At 47.4% G+C, this 19303-nt stretch overlaps 1 protein-coding gene across 4 annotated transcripts in view; it reads left to right on the top strand.

Annotated features, from left to right (window-relative positions):
• Nucleotides 1–19303, top strand: part of ALPK3 (alpha kinase 3) — a 1275893-nt gene that overhangs the window by 99147 nt on the left and 1157443 nt on the right. Inside the window, exon 1 of one of the 4 annotated variants that reach the window (XM_078685240.1) lies at nt 16947–17613. The exons of the other annotated variants lie outside the window; for them this stretch is intronic. Coding sequence (XP_078541366.1) covers nt 17456–17613 — 158 coding nt within the window. The 5' untranslated portion in view covers nt 16947–17455. Of the gene's footprint in view, nt 1–16946; nt 17614–19303 lie in introns of those variants that run through there. 4 annotated transcript variants of the gene reach the window in all.

Here is a 19303-nt window from a genome sequence, read left to right as displayed (position 1 = left end):
AAATATAACATTATAATTTTAGTGATATATTATCATTAAATAACAGTTTTACTCTAAAGTAGATACTGTTGAAGTTTGAGAAGAGTTTTTTTTTTAAATCTGTTTATTAGCAGAGTAGTCAGAGCAACTTTACAGTATCAGTATCATAGGACATATTCAGGAGGAAGGAAGCTCTATCGGGCTCAGTAACAGTGGGCACATTATACATTTTAACTTTTGGTGTGATTTCAGGTAATTGAACAAACCCCTTAAGAATTTAAAGAAATCCCTCCCGCCACCCACTAACAAAAGTCCCACCCTAGACACTCCCTTTGTACGTACGTATACAGTAGTAAGTACCAGGACGCACCCAATAAGCAGATCAGTTCAAATATGCATTTTTACACAACCAGCCAGTGGCATAAGCAATAGTATCACGGGGTACCCCGTATCACAATCTAGTGCAGCATGTTCGTGCACGGCACATGTAAGTCCATCTACAGCAATATACAGTCCAGTTTACGGTATTGAAATATCAGACTCCTCTTCACCCCCTGTCTCAAACCTCCCTAGAATAGTAAACCAATCTAATGAGATCGGTGTTTTCCTGAGGCCTCTGCGTTCCTCACGCTGTAGCGCTTCACCCTCTGCTTTGCCCCAGCGTATCTTTTCCGTTTTCCACAAATCGGGGTCAGGTGGTTTGGGAGACTTCCACCTCATCGTGATGGCACGTTTCGCAAGTAACATGGCTGTATCAGCAAAACGTGCGGCTACGCTTCTCTTACGCGCTGCTGGGCCCAACCCTAGGAGCGTGTATTCCAGGGTGAGCGTCTGCATCAGCGCACCTGCGTCTGTGAGCAGCTCCACAACATATGTGTCAGTGACGCATCATCTATAGCGCATCTAGGGCAGGTGTCGGTGGCATTGGGGAACATTGCATGTAAACGGTGTGGTGTTAAGTATGCTCTGTGCAGGACCATTAGTTGGATGAACTTAAATTTGGGGTTCCTAGCCACTTTTTTGGGGAATTGAAGGATCCGCTCCCATTCCTTGTCCCGTAATGGCCTCCCTATATCGCCCTCCCACTTGGTTCTGAGAGGTGACAGTGAAACCGCCCGCCCCGTTCTAATGCTAGCAGTGAGCCATTTTGTCTGATGACTTCCCGTTCCCATGAGGTAGTGCATCGTCAGTAAGGGGTTCGTGGATGGCTCCACTCCCCCAGGCGCCCACCTTCCTAGTACATAGCGGCGGACGCCAGCATGCAAAAGGAATGATCCTCCAGGGATGCCATGTGCGGTCCTGAAGTCTGCAAAGGACAGCATCCGCCCTTCAGCAAAAAGGTCTCCTACGTGTGTCACACCTGCGTCGTACCATGGCATCAGTTTTTGTGTTGTGAGCGGTCCCGACCCCAGGGGTATACCCAGTAGTGGAATTGTGGGAGCATATGATGACAGCGGAGCCGTGTACTTCACCGCCTTCCGCCAGTAGTGTATTGCAAGTCAGAGAAGCGGTGAGGTGTCACTCGGTAGCTCCGAGCGGGGCAGGAGCAGGACATGGATCCTCCCTTTAGAGCGATCGTCTTCTATCATGTCAATCTCATGTAGGTTTCTACCAGCAAGCCAATAGGCCAGCCATTGCAGTTGGCATGCAAAGTTGTAGGCCCTGAAGTCTGGTACTCCCATACCTCCCGCGCTGGTTGCGAGTTGCAACTTAGCGAGGCCTATGCGCCTCCGCCCTTGTCCCCATATGAGTTCCGTAAGGAGCGTGTCCAGTGTCTTGAACGTCGTTGCAGGGATCAGAAACGGTAGATTTGTAAAGTAGTAAATGAGACGGGGAAGCATCACCATCGTGGAAATGGCGATCCTGCCGGCCACCGAGAGAGGGAGCGACAACCAGAATTGTATCTGAGATTTAAGTGTCCTCATAGCCCTTCCTAGGCTGCCGTCAATCATCATTTCGGCATCCCTGTAAACTTGTATCCCGAGGTATCGGAAGGTAGTATCCGCCATCTGAAACGCGTGTGGCGCAAAGGGCAGTGGCGTAGTCGAGTCGGCGGTGGCAAAGGTAAACCCGTAAGACTTAGGTTCGCTTATGGTGAGGCCAGATAACGATCTAAAGTCCTCAAATATAGAAGGGATAGGGTTCAGGTCGCCCCGCAAGTTACACATGTGCAGGATAATGTCGTCAGCGTAGGCGGACACTATATGTGTTGTCTCACCCCTCCTAATTCCACAGTGGGGGGCCACAGTCCGGAGTTTACAGAGCAGTGGTTCAAGTGCCAGAATGAAGAGGAGCGGGGAGAGGGGGCAACCCTGCCTCGTACCCCTTGCTATGGCTATGGGACCCGAGATGTATCTGGATGTGCGCACCCGGGCCGTGGCGTGTGTGTATAGCAGCTTAACCCATGCTATATACTCTATAGGTATTCCGAACCTCGTGAGCACAGCGAACATGAAATCCCATCTGAGGGAATCGAAAGCCTGCTTCAGGTCCAATGAGATGCATCCCTCAGAGCCTAGGGCTGTCGGGTCCCGTAGCATCAGCTGGGCCAAACGTCTAAGATTCATGGCTGTGCTCCTGCCCGGTACAAATCCGCACTGGTCAGGATGGATCAGTTGCGGGATGTATTGTGCCAGTCTCGTCGCTAGCACTTTACTCAGAATGTTGTAATCGGTGTTAAGTAGAGATAAGGGTCTGTAGCTAGCAAGGTGCAGACCATCCTTACCCGGTTTCAAGAGGGAGGTTATCAAAGCTTGAAGGGAGGACTGTGGTAAGCCGTCAGTCCGTAGCGCTTCCATATAAATGGCATGGAGGCGCGGGCTAGCAGGTCCATGTATGTGGCATAGAACTCGGCCGGTAGGCCGTCCGTCCCAGGGGTTTTGTTTCTTGGGAGTGCGCGTATTGCCTGCCTAATCTCCGCAATAGAAATGGTACGCCTCAGATCGTCGCTTTGCTTGTCAGTGAGTTTGGGTAGGTCTAAATCCCTCATGAATCCCTCGAATGCAGCCTGTGAGAGGCAGCTTTGTGGGCTGTAAAGCGTGGTGTAATAGTCCTCGAATGCGGCGTTGATTCCTACTTGAGTCGAAACTAGCATGCCGTCTTGATCCAGTACTTCTAAGATGGGATGGTGCACTGGGGAGTCACGTATGATGCGGGCCAGCAGAGCGCCCGTCCTATCTGCCTGCGTGTGTTGTCTAGTTGTGTATTCCCTGTAGTCTAACAATCTCAAGTCTTCTAGTAGCTCAGCGTGTTTTACATGTGCGTCCTGCAGTGGCGTGAAATGTGTGTTCGTGCCCGCAGCCTCACACTCCAGTGTCGCCAGTCTACCCTCCACGTCTTTCAGATCTGCAATGACTGCCCTCCTCATGCCCACTCTAGTAGCCATCGCCTCCCCCCTGATGAAAACTTTGAAGGCGTCCCATTCCAACTGTCGGGAGCTGGCAGTGTCAGTGTTTGTGTCAAAATAACCCTCAATGGCATCCGCCATAGTGGACCTGAAGACTGCATCTTCCAACAGCTCCGTGGGTAATCTCCAGGTCGGGATTGGGGTCGTCTGTCGGCCCCATTGCCAAGTCAGCTCAACAGGATTGTGATCGGATAGGGTCTTCCCCATGTGCTGGGCCTGAATAACCGATCCTAATAAGGAACGGGAACAAAAGATTCGGTCTATCCTGGTGTGGAGCCTGTGCGGTGGGGAGAAAAAGGTATATTCCCTGTCCTGCAAATGTGTACTGCGCCATGCATCTGCCAGATCCCATCCCTCCGCCCACGGTGTCAGTGCGTCCGCCTGTCGCCTGCTTTCCGTGGCGTGTAGTGGGGGGTGCGATCTGTCCAGGGTAACATCCAACACAGCATTGAAGTCCCCTCCAACCACCCATTGGTGATCCGCCCAATCCGCAAGGACCCCGTTGACATTAATCAAAAAATCAGATTGTCCCGAGTTTGGAGAATATACACAACCAAGCACAACAGTAGCCCCATCCAGTAAGCCCTTCACAAATACATATCTACCCTCCTTGTCAATTCTTTGCTCTAGTGGCTTAAAGGGGGACAGAATTACGGAGCCAAATAGCGGCCCCCCTAGAGAATGCAGAATATGACGTAGCGAAAAATTGGCCCTTCCACTTCTTATGCAGTTTCAGACGCTCAGCACAGTTCAGGTGCGTCTCTTGTAGGCAGGTCATCATAATGCCCCTGCGGTTCAGCTGGGCAAGTATCCTGTGCCTTTTGTGAATCGAGCCCATGCCCCGCACACTCCAGGTGCACAAGTTATAAACATTAAGTGGCCCCATGTCTGGTCGTGTAGTGCGGCAAAAATGAGTATGTGGGCGCACGCGCCTGGTACATCGTATTGCAAAAGAGGAGTGTCAAGCAAACAGTTAATCCCTGAACACTAAGGTCCCCAGGCCAACGGGCTCGAGGTCCGAACCATGATGCCCAACAGGGGCAGGAGTCAAACAGTTCCATGTGCCTGCGGTGGGGGGCGCAGGCTACTAGCGCCGTTCTTGTACTGGCCTGCAGTGGCACGGCGGCCCTTAATAAATCAATCCCTTAAGCAACCCACCTGTGTGCAAGGAATGATACAGTCAATACATTACCACCCGGAGTGCGGTCACGATGGTGATGTTAAAATTCGTCTGCTGTCTGCGCCATGATTTTGGGGAAGAGTTGTATGCTGTCCGCCGATCCGGACACCTCTGTGTGCGTATCAGAGTTGCTAATTAGGTCTCTGGCTGTGCCCGCATCATGGGCGGCGAGTGCCTCCTCCGTTAATTGCATCACCGGTGTGGGGTCTGCTGGACGGTTCGTAGTTGGTGCCATCCTCTGCGGTGGGGCTTGTCCAGTGTCCGGAGTGGCGCTTTTCCGATCTGGGCGATTCTGACGGCCTTCTCCCCTAGCGGCCATAAATGGGTCCAGCGAGGTCAGCGGGGTTAGCGTCACCTCCATCCACTCTGCTGCTTCTTCCGGCGAGTCAAAGAAATATGACTTGTTACTGTGTAGTATTTTAAGGCGGGCAGGGAACAGAAGGGCATATTTCAAGTCTCTCTCACGCAACTTGCGTTTTACCCCCAGGAAGGTGGACCTGGCACGCTGTACCGTGGGCGTGAAGTCAGGATACACGGAGATATTCTTGTCTTCATAGCGAATCGGTGCCTTCTCTCGGGCCACGCGTAGCACAGTGTCGCGGTCCTTGTAGTGAAGGAGGCGTGCGATCAAAGGACGTGGGGGCGCACCCGGTTGCGGTGGTTTGGATGGTATTCTATGCACCCTCTCCACGCTGTACAGGACCGTAAGATCTTCTGGACCCACCAGTTGACGGAGCCAGTCCTCCACAAATTGGGTAGGGTTCCTCCCCTCGCTGCGTTCTGGAATGCCTAAGATGCGGACGTTGTTGCGGCGGGCACGTCCTTCCGCATCGTCCACCTTGTCCCATAATTGCTTGAGCTGTTTTTCCACGCCTTCTAGTTTCGTCGAGTGCTCCGTTTGTTGGGCTATGAGATCATCCAGTGCAAGTTTCTGTTCGGAGACCCTCTCTGCAAGTTTATTGTGATCTGCTCGGAGCAACGAGAGACCCGTCGCCATGTTATCGATACGTGTTTCCAGCGCCTCCCGTGTAGCTCGTATCTCGTTGAGGATAAGGTCTAGTTTTGGCGTCTTGCGACCCCTTCCCAGTCGGCGGGATAACGTCCATATTCGAGGAGGAAAGAGGGTCCTCCGAGCCGGTAGATTGCATGTCCGTCGATGCACCGGGGTCCTGGGCCCTGCCCCTGTGCCGTCCCATCGACCTAGTATGCAGAGCGGCGTCGGGGTGGTCGCGTTCCTGTCCGCTGTGGATCTCCACGCGGCCTCCGGCGTCTCAGCGGGGAAGGCAATTGGAGCGGTGACTCCCTGGCGCTGGAGATGGTCAGTATTGTTATAGCAGGGGCGGCACGCCTGATCTGTGTGGCGGCGTTCCGTGGAGGAACCCCCGCGTAATCGCCGCGTTGGCCCCGGCGTGGCGGCAGGTAGAGGCAAGTGGCTGCAGGAGGGGGGGGGGCCGCAAGAGGCAAAACAGCGGTGTGGCGCCTCTCACCTGTCCCAGTGAAGGCGGTCTCGCAGTCTGAGGCTCGCCACGCGTGCCCCTGCGCAGCCGGACCCCTCGATGCTGTCCTGGGTCACCAGTGGTAGCGTGGCCGCAGGGGTCGTGCCGGCGCTGCATTGCCTCCCCAGATCTGTATTTCCCCCGCTGCCCTCAAGAACTGCTGGTGTTGCCGACGTACACGGTGTCCCTCACTGATTTGCTGGTGTTCAGGGCGGAGGCAAGATGGCGCCCGCGTCGCTGCCTCGGCGCCAAGGCCCGCCGGGCCGCCGCCGGGTGTCCCACGCAGCCTTAGCAGAACTCAGGGCTCTAGGGTCCTCTCCCCAGCTCTCTCAACGTTTCCTTTCGCCGGACGCAGGCGCCCCCGCAGCAGTCCAGGGGGTGCAGCGCAGTCTGGCGTTCCTCCGGCCGCACGCCGGGTAATCAGGGCAGAACGGGTCTCGGGGGTCTACCGGCGGACGGGGAGCCGGTCCGGTGCCCGCAGAATCGATCGCCGTCCTGCCGGCTGCGGCGCGCACAGTTCTATGCCCTAGTGCACCTCCGGTGTCCTGTCGGCGGTTCGTCGGCAGTTAGCAGCAGTCAGGCCTCAGGGCTAATTGAGGCCGCGGCTTCCCTCTGCGCAGGAGGCCCCAGTGGCCGCCGCAGCTCACCAAGACGGTAGGGGGTGCCTGAGGAGGGTATCTCGCCGCCATCGCCCGCCGCTCGTCCGGTGCAGGTCCGGGCCAAAGTTTGAGGTGGGTCGCCTGGAGGGTAGGCAGGATTAGCAGCTAGTATCAAAGGGCTACGGACGGAGCTTCAGCACTACACGTCTGCCATGACCGGCTCTTGGCCACACCCCTGAGAAGAGTTTTAATGCTGTTTAGGACAATACTACTCTAACCTCTTGAATGCGCATGACGAGCTCAGCTCGTCATGAGCGACGGCGCTCCGGTGCTCATGACGAGCTGAGCTCGTCATGACCGCGCCCGTTACTTGGAACGCTCGCACGCTGGGCTGATTCCCCTGCTGTGCTGAACGTTCCATGGGAACGGGCGCGGTCATGACGAGCTCAGCTCGTCATGAGCACCGGAGCACTGTGGCTCATGACGAGCTGACCTCGTCATGAGCATGGGGGCGCTGTACGTGCCCCCCGCCCCCCAGCACAGCGGGGGAATCCCCCCAGCTGCGAAGGGGCTAAAATACTTGTATTGAGGAATGTATCTAAATTATTTCAAAGGTAATAATACATAATGTAATAGGCATGATAACGTGAGAACATTTTTAAAGTTTAAGTATATGTTGTTTTTGTAATATAAATAATGTTGTTCCATTAGACTGCTTGAAAATTATCACTGTGTTGCTCATGTAATCAGTCAGGCAGTCATCCTTTCACTTGGACACTACCCATGCACTTATCCATTCTCTGAAGCACACGTTTTGCACTAATGGCAAAACACAGTCCTACCCTTGCATTCTTTCTGTTACACAGATATTACCCATGCAGTCATCCAATTACCCAGGCAGTACCGCTGCACTTATGCAATTACCCGGGCACTACTGAAGCACTGGTGCATTCACCCAGGCACTACTCTTCCACGTAACTATTCACTCAGGCACTACCCATGCATTCATCCATTCGCTCAGGCACTACCCATACACTCATCCAATGACCCAGGCATTACCCTTGCACTCATACTGTCACTCAGGTGCTCTTCATACACTCATCAAATCACCCAGACACTACCCCTGCACTCATGCAATCACCCTGGCAGTACCCCATCACTTATGTAATCACTCAGGCACTGTTTATGCATGCATGGAATTACTTAGCCACTCCTCTTGGCCCACTCAACCATTCACTTAGGCACTACTGTTTCTATCATGCATCCCCACAACCACTAAGTATGCACACATCCATTCACTCATGCACAACACATGCACTAATCTAGTCACTCAGGCACGAACCATGCAGTCATCAAATCACCAAGTCACTACTTCTCCAGTTATGCAATCACCCAGGCACTACCCATGTACTTATCAATTCTCTGAAGCACAAGTCTTGCACTAATAGGATAACACAGTCATTACCCTTGCATTGTTTGTTTCACACAGGCACTACCGATCGATTCATCCAATCACCCAGGCAGTGTCCCTGCACTCATGCAACCACTAAGGCACTACCCATACACTCATCCAATCACCCAGGCACTACCCATACAGTTATGCAGTCACTCAAGCACTATTCTTGAATTCAATCATTGACTCAGGAACTACCCATGCACTCATCCATTCTCTCAGGCACTAACCATGTACTAATCCAATGACCCAGGCACTTACCATGCACATATCCATTCACTGAGGCACTACCTGTGCACTCATGCAATAACCCAGGCAGTACCCCTGCCCTCATGCAATCACTCAGGCACTACCCACACAGTCATCCAATCACCCAGGCACTGTGTGAACTCATCCATTTCCCAAACACTACACAGGCACTCATTCACTCAATTCTAACATTAATCATACACACATTCATACAAGCAATCACTTTTTTTACGTTCATTGTTGTCCATCATTGTTGGCTGCTTTCGCCTGTCTTCGACGCTCCACCTCACGTGCTAGGCGAATAGGATGAATGGTCTCTGGATGTTTCTTCATAGAAGAAGTACCACAAGGGTACTTCTTCTCTGAGCTTCTTGACAGCACTTTGTGACAGATAGTGCATGTCACCTTTCTTGCGCTTACTTTTTTGTCACCTTCCAGCACAGTGAAGAAGGCCCATACCACACTCTCTTGCGGTCCTCAGGGAATGCTGATGCCATTTTCAGTTTTGAAAAATGAAAAACACCACCAAAAAAAAAAATCAAAATTCCCAGAGCCTACAAAATAGGTAGTGTTCAATCAGACACACCCAAAAAGAAAGGACTGTAAGAGGTCTTGGTTCCACCCACCAAGAGAATGAAAGAAGTTGGTCAACCAATGACAAGCTTTCTTCCCACGTCACACGAAGTTGCATACGGGTCGTGCACCCTACGCGTATACGTCGCGCACCCGTGAAATGTACTTAATGTCATCTAAAACTGTAAATTACTATCAGGATATTGTGATTCAAAGTATTTCAATGAAAACTCCTTATGCAAAACAGATAGCAACATTCATGTTTCATACTTTGAAATTACGCCAAAGTCGCGACCCCTACCCGAACCTGGAAATACGTGAAGGCAGGATTCGCAACCTGCACGCGTCCAGTGTGCAATGGTACTGCGTACACCAAAATATGCTTTAAGCTTCTGAAAAATCTTGCACAAGAACACTAGTAGTAATTTATAGCATTGATTAATAAATCTCTTTGTTTAAAATATATATTTTTGGGAGTGTAAGTATGTATTTTAAAGGTTACATTCGTGTAACTGATTCGCGCACCCAGCGCGTAGATCCACGTCGCGTATGCGATACCATCGAATCCACAAAAATCTTCTAAAAACATTTGAAAACAAATGTATAACAAGGTGTCATGCGTGATGTTATATGTGACGTCATCAGCAGTGCATTGCGGGGTGCGCGAGTTATAGTTAGCTCAGCTAACTATAACGGCTGAATTTGTCTGGTTTTGTACTAGTGAAATGTCAGCCTACCTATAACATCCCTGAAACCTTTGTTTTTTTCCAGTAAATATATATATATATATATATATATATATATATATATATATATATATATATATATATATATATATTCACTGAAAAAACCATAGGTTTCAGACCTGATATAGTTAGGAATTAGCATTTAAAAAAACCTTAGAAATTCACTGACAAAACTGTAGATTTTAAGGGTGTTATAGTTAGCTGGACATTTCACTCATACAAAACCATTGAAATTCCTCCGATATACTATATCTCACGCGCCCGCAATCCACTGCTGATGATGTCACATTTTACATCATTCATGACATGGTCAGTGATATCACTGATGACATCTCAAATGACATCACTGATGACATCATCCAGTGAATGTGGTTTGCTTTTTTATTTAAATATGTATTATATATATATATATATATATATATAGCAATTTGCATTGAAGAATGAGTGGATATATAAATATAAATATCTGGATGGAGGATTTAGTAGCAGTGTGATTGACTGTTTACTTGACTAATTTAAAGTGTCTCTCTAAATATATTGGATAGTGACTAAACTGTGTGAACATCTGTATCACTTTGTCAGTTGGTTACTAGCTATTTGAAAGTCTATATTACTTATTGATTAGTTAACTGAGTATTTGTATGGGAGAGTGAATGTGTCTGTGGTTTGGTGGGAGGTGTGTGACTGCCCAAAGATGTATGAAAAGGTGATTTAGTAGGTATATGACGTTAAGACTACATGTTATAACAGTTGTTTGGGTGAGTGAATATCTTTATGGGTGTGGTGATGAGCAAATATCTCTCTTAATGGTGAATGTCCAACAAAGTAGAAAAATAAAAGGCAATGTATGTTTCAGCTGTTGTTTATAAATAAGTATACGTAAGACTCATTGATTGTATGACTGTATAGATAACTGTATACTTGTAATAGTGATTTTATAACACACTAAGTATAATGTACTATCTATATGAATAGATAAAGTGGTGTTTGTATAAGTGTATAGCTAAGTAAATGTAAGTATGATCCATTGTTTGCATAAGTGAATAGGATGACTTTATAAGTGAATAGGATGTGTGCTGGTGTGTAATGCCGATATAGGTGTATAAGTATATTTGATAGTGTTCTATTGATCATTGACTGCATGTATGAGTGAATCTGTAGGTAAGTGATTAGATGTGTGTATAGATCTAGGAATCACTGAGTGGATTTTTAGAAACTTGTATCGGTGTGTCAATGAACTTAAATATGGTACTCTGTATTTTACAGTGAGTGACGAAAGGTTATACTAGTGTATGATGAGGTGTATCGTCAAATGGATGATGTCATCAGTGATGTCATTTGAGATATCATCAGTGATGTCACTGACCATGTCATGAATGATGTAATATGTGACATCATCAGCAGTGGATTGCGGGCGCGCGAGATATAGTTAGTACAACTAACTATATCAGAGGAATTTCAATGGTTTTGTATGAGTGAAATGTCCAGCTAACTATAACACCCCTAAAATCTACAGTTTTTTCAGTGAATTTCTAAGTTTTTTTAAATGTTATTTCCTAACTATATCAGGCCTGAAACCTATGGTTTTTTCAGTGAATTTGCAAGGTTTTTTAAATGCTAATTCCTAACTATAATGTGGCTGAAACCTATGGTTTTTTCAGTGAATTTCAAAGGTTTTTTTAAATGGTAACTCCTAACTATAACGTAGCTGAAACCTATGGTTTTTTCAGTGAATTTCAATGGTTTTGTAAATGATAATCTTTAAATGTATTAATTGTTATATTTTTTATACGGATTTACTACATTATTTTAAATTATTTATTTTTAGATATTTTATTTTTTTAAATTACATTACATATTTTTAATATAAATTGAAAAAAAAGATGTTTTTACACCTCTCTGCAACGCAGCCCCCTGGCGCGTTTGCAGAGGGGGAACTAATTCCCCTTGCATAGTGGGGGTCCCTGGGGGCCAACACTTCTTTATCACTATGATCCCGCGATTTGGTCCCCCCGGGGGATAATTTGATAAAAAACAGACCAGGTTTTAAAAAAACATTTTTGTGGCCTTGGGGGTCCTTGTGGGACCCCCTGAGCAGGCCTAGGGGGTCAGGGTGCTTCTACCCTGCCCCCTTTTTGAGGAGACCTTTTAGCGAAGCAAAGGTAGCTGAGACGCCAAACTACAGAAGGGGAGAACGAACCCATCGCCTGGGTGGAACATAGCCGCCGGGACATCCTGCCCGCCTCCCGCCGCCCACTCGCTGTTTCCAGCTTGCGAGTGGTGCCGCCGAGTGGAGCGTTAGGGCGGGAAACTACACTTCCCAGCAGCCCATGCGGGCACTGACACCGGGAAAGGCGCCAGGAGGCGCATATAAACAGCGACAGCACCTGCTGAGGGGGGAGACCTTTTAGCGAAGCAAAGGTAGCTGAGACGCCAAACTACAAAAGGGGAGAACAAACCCATCGCCTGAGTGGAACATAGCCGCCGGGACATCCTGCCCGCCTCCCGCCGCCCACTCGCTGTTTCCAGCTTGCGAGTGGTGCCGCCGAGTGGAGCGCGAGGGCGGGAAACTACACTTCCCAGCAGCCCATGCGGGCACTGACACCGGGAAAGGCGCCAGGAGGCGCATATAAACAGCGACAGCACCGCCTCGCGGGACGCCGGGCGAAGCCTGGGCAAAGGGCGGGCCCTCTGTGGCCCGAGGAGTCTGGGCTGGGCCACCCCCTTTTTTTCAACAGATAGACACCAATGATGTCACCCATTAAGGACAAAACACCGACGTCTGGTGGCAAAAAACGAGGTACGCTTGATAATTATGTCATCCGTTCTACATCAGCAGCTGATCGGGAACTTGCTCTTTCTGAGCGACGCTCTGCGAGACGCCGCTCTGTGGAATTATTTAAGACTAAGCGATCATCCCTCGGAGGCATACAACACGCTGTCTCACCCCCACCAGCCATGATTCATGAGCGCGAGGGGCATGAGGTACTCCTTAACGATAGCATTCCACTCCTCTTCCAGGACATAACCTCCACATTGGTCGAGTTCAATGATAGAACCATAAGTGCCTTAACAACCCCGGGTAACTCTAATTCTAACTCTGATGTACAGATCCTGCCTGACACCTTCTCCCCGCAATCAGGTAGCACCCATAACACTTTATTAGATGCACTACTAGAAATATCACCACTTCAGGCAGAGTCTGTCCAAAACCTAAAACCAACTCTAAACGCCCCCCAAATCCGAGGTCAGCCACCAAAAAAGCGAAGGAGAAAGGGGTTAAGTAATCAGCCTGTTCAGACTAACAAGATCAGGAATACTCACCTTAATTTTGGGAAGAAAAATAGCCCTGCCCCACATATACCTACAACTCCTGACATTGTAATCCCCCCCATTCCCACATTGAACGAACTAGCTATCGCTGATAACATGGGTCCATTGGAAAATTTATTCAAATCACTGTTACTCCCTGTAGTCGAGAGACTTAAGAGAATAGCTACACAATTGGGTACTATAGAGCAGATATTGGCAGAGAACAAGCTTGAACCCAAAGATCAATCAATCCCTGCAATAACGCTCATACCATCTTCTACAGTCACTCCCCAGAAAGCATCAAAACCCACTACTCAGTGTAACCATAACCCTTTGAGATCTCAAATCTCAAAACCAATAGGGGAACACACTAAAACAATAGCGAGAGAGACCCAAGCTGGCGGAAAGTCAAAATCATGTGAGAGCAAATGCGACAAAAGGGTCGCACCTAAAACCAAACCATCTGATGACCGCTCTATTCCCCCACCATCAGTGATAAGACAAAACAAAGATAGGCGTAGGCAAATTAATCTTCCCCCTGAGGCGGAGCCTTACGTCATAGTGTTAACAGGGGTCCCTGAAATATCTAACGGAAGTTTTGAAAATTATCAAACCCTAAAGAATAAGACTATGCACTGGCTGAGAACACACAGGCTATTACCTCCTAATTTAAATGGAGTAATTCTCCATGTTCGACGAGCAGGATGGCCGGGGAAGAGACCCAAAACAATCCCTGGTGACATAGTCATTATAAACTTCAGAGACCATAGGGTAGCTAGCTGTATTAAAGATTCGTATTTGGGTGGAAACGAGGGTAGCATTAGGGCCAGAGAACTCAGCTATTTTTAACCGAAAGCCTTGGTGGGGGATCTCCCCGGGATTTCTAAATGTCATCATAGAACGGACATGCCCTTAGCTTTCAATATACCAACTACAAACCACTTTGCCCCACTCATGGGCCTGGAGGGGGTCGATTGACATCCCCCCCTAAAGAGGCCGATCCCTTACTGGTGGGAAGTGCCTCTGTGTCACCACCATATAACACCGGAAAGAATACTAAGGAACCTCATGCACAAAAACATGGGGAGGATGGAGTATCTAAATATGAGGGCGATATGGTGAAGACACAGGACACTACTCCAGCACGGGAACTGGCCTTAAAAGGTACAGAGCCCAGACCAACAAACTTGCAAGCTAAGGGTACCAGGAAGGATCGATGGAGTAAAACTAGAAGAGATGAACCACCTAGCGAGGTAAATAATACAACCAACCAATTTATACTATCATGGAACTTGGCCGGTCTAAAGAGCAAAGTAAATAACCCAGATTGGCTAAAAATTATTCATAAATATAGTATCCTGTGTATACAGGAAACTTGGCTAACTAATAAAATACACTTACTGGGATACCAAACGTTTAACATCCCCGGGAGACCAAGCAACCGGGGGAGAAATAGGGGTGGATTATGCACCTTTATTTCTAATACTGCTGGTATTAAAGTCGTTAAAAATATCTCAGATGACTTTTTCCAAGTTCTATTGGTCAGCTGGCCAGGAGTGAATAAACTCGTGATAATTAATTTCTATAACAACGCCCATTGCAGTGAATGGGACAACATCTTTCTCAGGTTAAGGAAATATATAGGGGCACTAGAAAAGGTAGGGACAGGAGACATGGCACTCCTTTGGGTAGGGGATATTCATTGTACTATCTGTACTAACAGTGCTCTGGGCATTTGCCCATTGAAGGGAAAAGAGTTTGGTGAGTCGTCCCATTTCATTCACTGTGGTATAGGGAATAAATTGAATGAGTTGATCTATGAATTAGACCTGGGTTTTATAAATGAAATCTGTGTAACCAAGTAGGGTTTTGAGCCAACTTTTATTGGAAGGGGGGTCAACTCGGTAATCGATTTCTCACTTTTATCACACCGTTACCAAGGGCTGGCCCTTTCTTGGGAGACACTAAAACTCGCTTTTGCGGATCACCACCCGCTCTCCATGGAGTTGCAAGCAAAGGGACAGTCCGCAAGCAACAATAAAGTGTATCCAATACCTATTACCCTGGGGAAATTAAATGGGTATTTACTTAAATGGGAAAAGGTGGACCCTGAAAAATTCCTGATAACCTTACTGTCTAGAGTTCTCGATCATGTCTTAATTTGTCTGAGCGATCTTGAACAACCAGAAAAAAATTTAGACTCTTTTAGTGAAACTACCAAAGAGATAAACAACCTGTTAATGAAGCCATCCAAAAAACACCAAAGCAAAAATAAAGGTTGGTTTAATAAGGAATGCTCTAGAGCGCACTCACATCTAATAGCGGCTTTGCACGAAAACCCAAGATCTGTGGCCATGTTAGAGAGGCGCGTAAGCTTTACAGAACTGCATTAGACACCAGGAGGAAGGAATTAAAAAGAAACGTATGGGAAAACTTACACTTAGCTTCCCAGAAAAACGATAATGTCACCTTTTGGAAGGCAGTAAATGCCCCTTTTTTTAAAAACAGTGACAATGACGCAATGATTAAAGCTAGCCCTCTCCTTCTGTGGCATAAAATTTGGACTACCCCGGAAACTGAATTAAACAGGGATATAGCATTGGACTGCTTAAACCTAGCGGGGGTACGAAATGTCAAATGCCTGAACTACGTGAGACAAATGTACATAGATATTGGCCACAAGGAATATTTTAACGATCCTTTGTCCCTGGAAGCCATTTCTAAGCGTTCTTTGAAAAAGTCCATAATGGACCACCTGGCCATCCAAAGGTGGTCGAATGAAAAAGAAAAATATACCAATAATTCAATAGGCGCACTCATTCAACCAGTAGGAATGAAATTATATCTAATTATGGAGAGCAGCCCGTATTCAAGAATGCTATTGACAAGGTTTCGAGCCGATACATTCTTCCGCTTGATAACATTTCCTAAATGTAACGTTTGGGGCAAACAGCTGGAAGCATGTCCCTGTGATGGAGTTTCAAAGCAATCAAACATCCATTCTACTCTGTTTTGTCTTTTTTACCTGGCCCCTAGGAAACAGTTTTTAAAACCAATATTTACTAAATGGGGCATCAGAGGATGCCACGAAGCTTATCACAAACTTAAGCAACTAGAGACTGCCTTCGAGATAAAGGCTGTGGCATCCTATCTGAAGACCATTATAGCTCTTAGAAAGTCGATGTAACATGATATTTTAATCACTGTATATAATGAATTTTAAAAACGTTTTTTATTCATGTTTTGTAATAGAAATGTAATTTTTTTTCTGTGCTTTTATGATTCTGTTCTCAAAATCGAATAAAGCTATTTAAAATGAAATAAAAAAAGTTCTACACATTTGTTTTTCTGCTTTCTTGTGCCTCAGTCTACCGAGGCACAAGATGGCTGCCAACAATTTCTGTTATGGAGTGTTGACAGACAATGGCAGCCAATCAGCATGCAGCTCCTCGTGCACGCGAAGGTACGCATACCGTACGTGTACGGAACTACTGGAGGGTTTACACCATTTAAGCAAAAGCGTGATCTGCGAATCAGACTCTACCATTTTGCCAAATTTCTTGTAATTCCGTTCAGCCGTTCGGGCTGTAGCCGCGTCTAAAGGTCCTATGGAAAATAACATGGGGAAAAACACGTTTTGGGACCCCCCTTTTTCTCAGCCCCCACTTGACGAATCCCCCCAAAACTTTCAGGGAAGGAGCGGAGCAGAGCGGAGCAGAGCGGGCCATCTTCTTTGAGAAATTTGCGAAGATTCATCAACCGGCGCCAAAGTTATTCCCAATAGAATGTTGCGGATTTCCTATGGAAACTAGGTCCTAACTATATCTACCTACTGGCGACCGCCAGTATGTAATTAATATATATATATATATATATATATATATATATATATATATATATATATATATTCATGGCAATCAGTAATTCACTGCCGCCACGGGACCAAGCTGTGTTGGGACTTGGCGAGGGGACTGAATGCACGGCGCTTTGGTGGTAAGAACATTGGAAATGTATGGAATACCATCAGGCCTGCCGCGCCAGCAATAATTGTGACTCTGTGCATAACAACACTTACCAAGCAATGAAGGTCGATATGGCTATGGTTTAAGTGACATTAAGACATCGTTTTGCTAGGCGGGCAGCCCGGGGAGGTGTACTTCATCGGAGTCCTTCCTTTGTTACCATCATTTTGAAAGCGCCAATCACGAGAGACCTTGAATGTTTAAAATAACGTGCTGTGCATTCGGACATTGTTCATCTTTTAAAAAAAAGCACTGAGGAAAGCTACTGCTGAAACACGTCTGCTATGAATTAAAAGATAACTAGTCCCCCTGAGTGCCTTAGCCTGCATAATTGCCTGCTAGCGTCGGAGCTAATATGTGATGTGAGTTCCATCCTCGCAGTTTAAGGCACCCGCCTTGGGAGTTCGGCAAAGCCTGTGTGTGATGGAAAAAGGAGCTGGATGTATAGCAGGAGCCTGAACCACCCCAACAGGATTCCTCCGTCGATCAAAAAGGTTGTGAACTATCCAAGTTCATGGCGATCAGTAATTCACTGCTACCACCGGACTATGCCTGTGTTGGGGCTTGGCGAGGGGACTGAATGCACGGCGCTTTGGTGGTAAGAACATTGGAAATGTATGGAATACCATCAGGCTTGCCGCGCCAACTAGTCCCCCTGAGTGCCTTAGCCTGCATTATTTCCTGCAAGCGTCGGAGCTAATATATATATATACAGTAGGTAGTTATAGTTAGGATTGATTTCCATAGGGAAATCGTAACATTCTATTTGGAATAACTTTGGCGCCGGTGGAGGAATCTGCCTGAAATTTTCTGCAACTTTGCTTCGCGGCGCTCCGGTCATTCCCTGAAAGTTTGGGGGGGATTCGTCAAGCGGGGGCCGAGATAAAAGGAGGGTCCCAAAACGTGTTTTCCCCATGTTAATTTCCATAGGGCGGTCGGTCGCACTTTTAGCTCGAACGGCTGAATGGATTTTCACCAAACTTGGCAAAATTGTAGGGACTGGTAGCCCAATGTGCCTTTGCTATGTCTCAAGATATGTGCTCCAGAGGATTTTGAGTAATTTAGGTTAAAAAAAATGTATATATCTATAGCCGCTCCCCGGTACGCGCACCGGGGAGCGCTCCGGGCGCGCCACGCGACTTGCGCACGGAAAGCTGATTGGCTCTCGGGTGTCTGTAAACATTCGAAACAGTCCGGAGCGGCCGCCATCTTGTGTCTCGGTAGGATCGAGACACAAGAGGTGGTAAAAACAAAGAGGGAAATAATCAAAAGGGGGCAGGTTAGACCCCCCCTGACCCCCTAGGTTTGATGTGGGGGCCATAAAAGGGTCCCTCGGGTAAAAAAAAGATAATAATTTTTTTTCGTTTTTTTCGCGGGGGGAGCGCCCGGTACGCGCACCGGGGAGCGTACCGGGGAGCGTAGCATGGGGAAAACCCCGTTCATTCACTGTGTCACCTCTACGACCCTTTCTTGCGTCAATATACCCATTTTGCATACATTACACCTGACGTAGGTATAATGTGGCGCAGGGGTTTACAAAGTTACGCATCTACCTAGATGCGTCACTTTGTAAATATGACTCAATAAGGTGCATTTTTAACAGCACTGGTGCGTCACAAAAAGTGACGCACCGGTGGCGTAAAAGTGACGCATGGCCTCATAAATGAGGCCTTCAGTTTTCTACCCATGCGTCATATTAAATATATGACGTATTATGTCGCAAGTTCTTTTAGATATGTCAGTATTTCAGACGTATCTGTAAGCGCAAAAGTGATGCATTGCTGGAGTGTGTCACAAAAATTATGCAACTCCAGCAATGCATCCTTTCACATGGGGCCAGGCCCCATGTGAAAGGGCCTGCACCAGTCTTACGCCTGCTGTGAAACAGGCGCAAGATTTGGACGCAACAGCGTCATAAAAGTGACGTAGTGATATCTCATAGATTTTACTGCGTCACCTCTACGACCCTTTCTTGCGTCAATATGTCCCTTTTGCATACATTACACCAGACGTAGGTAGAATGTGGCGCAGGGGTTTACAAAGTGATGCATGTACCTAGATGTGTCACTTTATAAATATGACTGAATAAGGTGCATTTTTAACAGCACCGGTGCGTCACAAAAAGTGACGCACCGGTGGCGTAAAAGTGACGCATGGCCTCATAAATGAGGCCTTCATTCTTCTACTCATGTGTCATATTAAATATATGACGTATTATGTCGCAAGTACTTTTAGATACGTCAGTATTTCAGACGTATCTGTAAGCGCAAAAGTGATGCATTGCTGGA

This window comes from Lissotriton helveticus, chromosome 3_2 (assembly GCF_964261635.1).
Source record: "Lissotriton helveticus chromosome 3_2, aLisHel1.1, whole genome shotgun sequence".
NCBI classification, from domain to species: Eukaryota; Metazoa; Chordata; class Amphibia; order Caudata; family Salamandridae; genus Lissotriton; species Lissotriton helveticus.
This window is presented reverse-complemented; position numbering and strand designations above follow the sequence as displayed.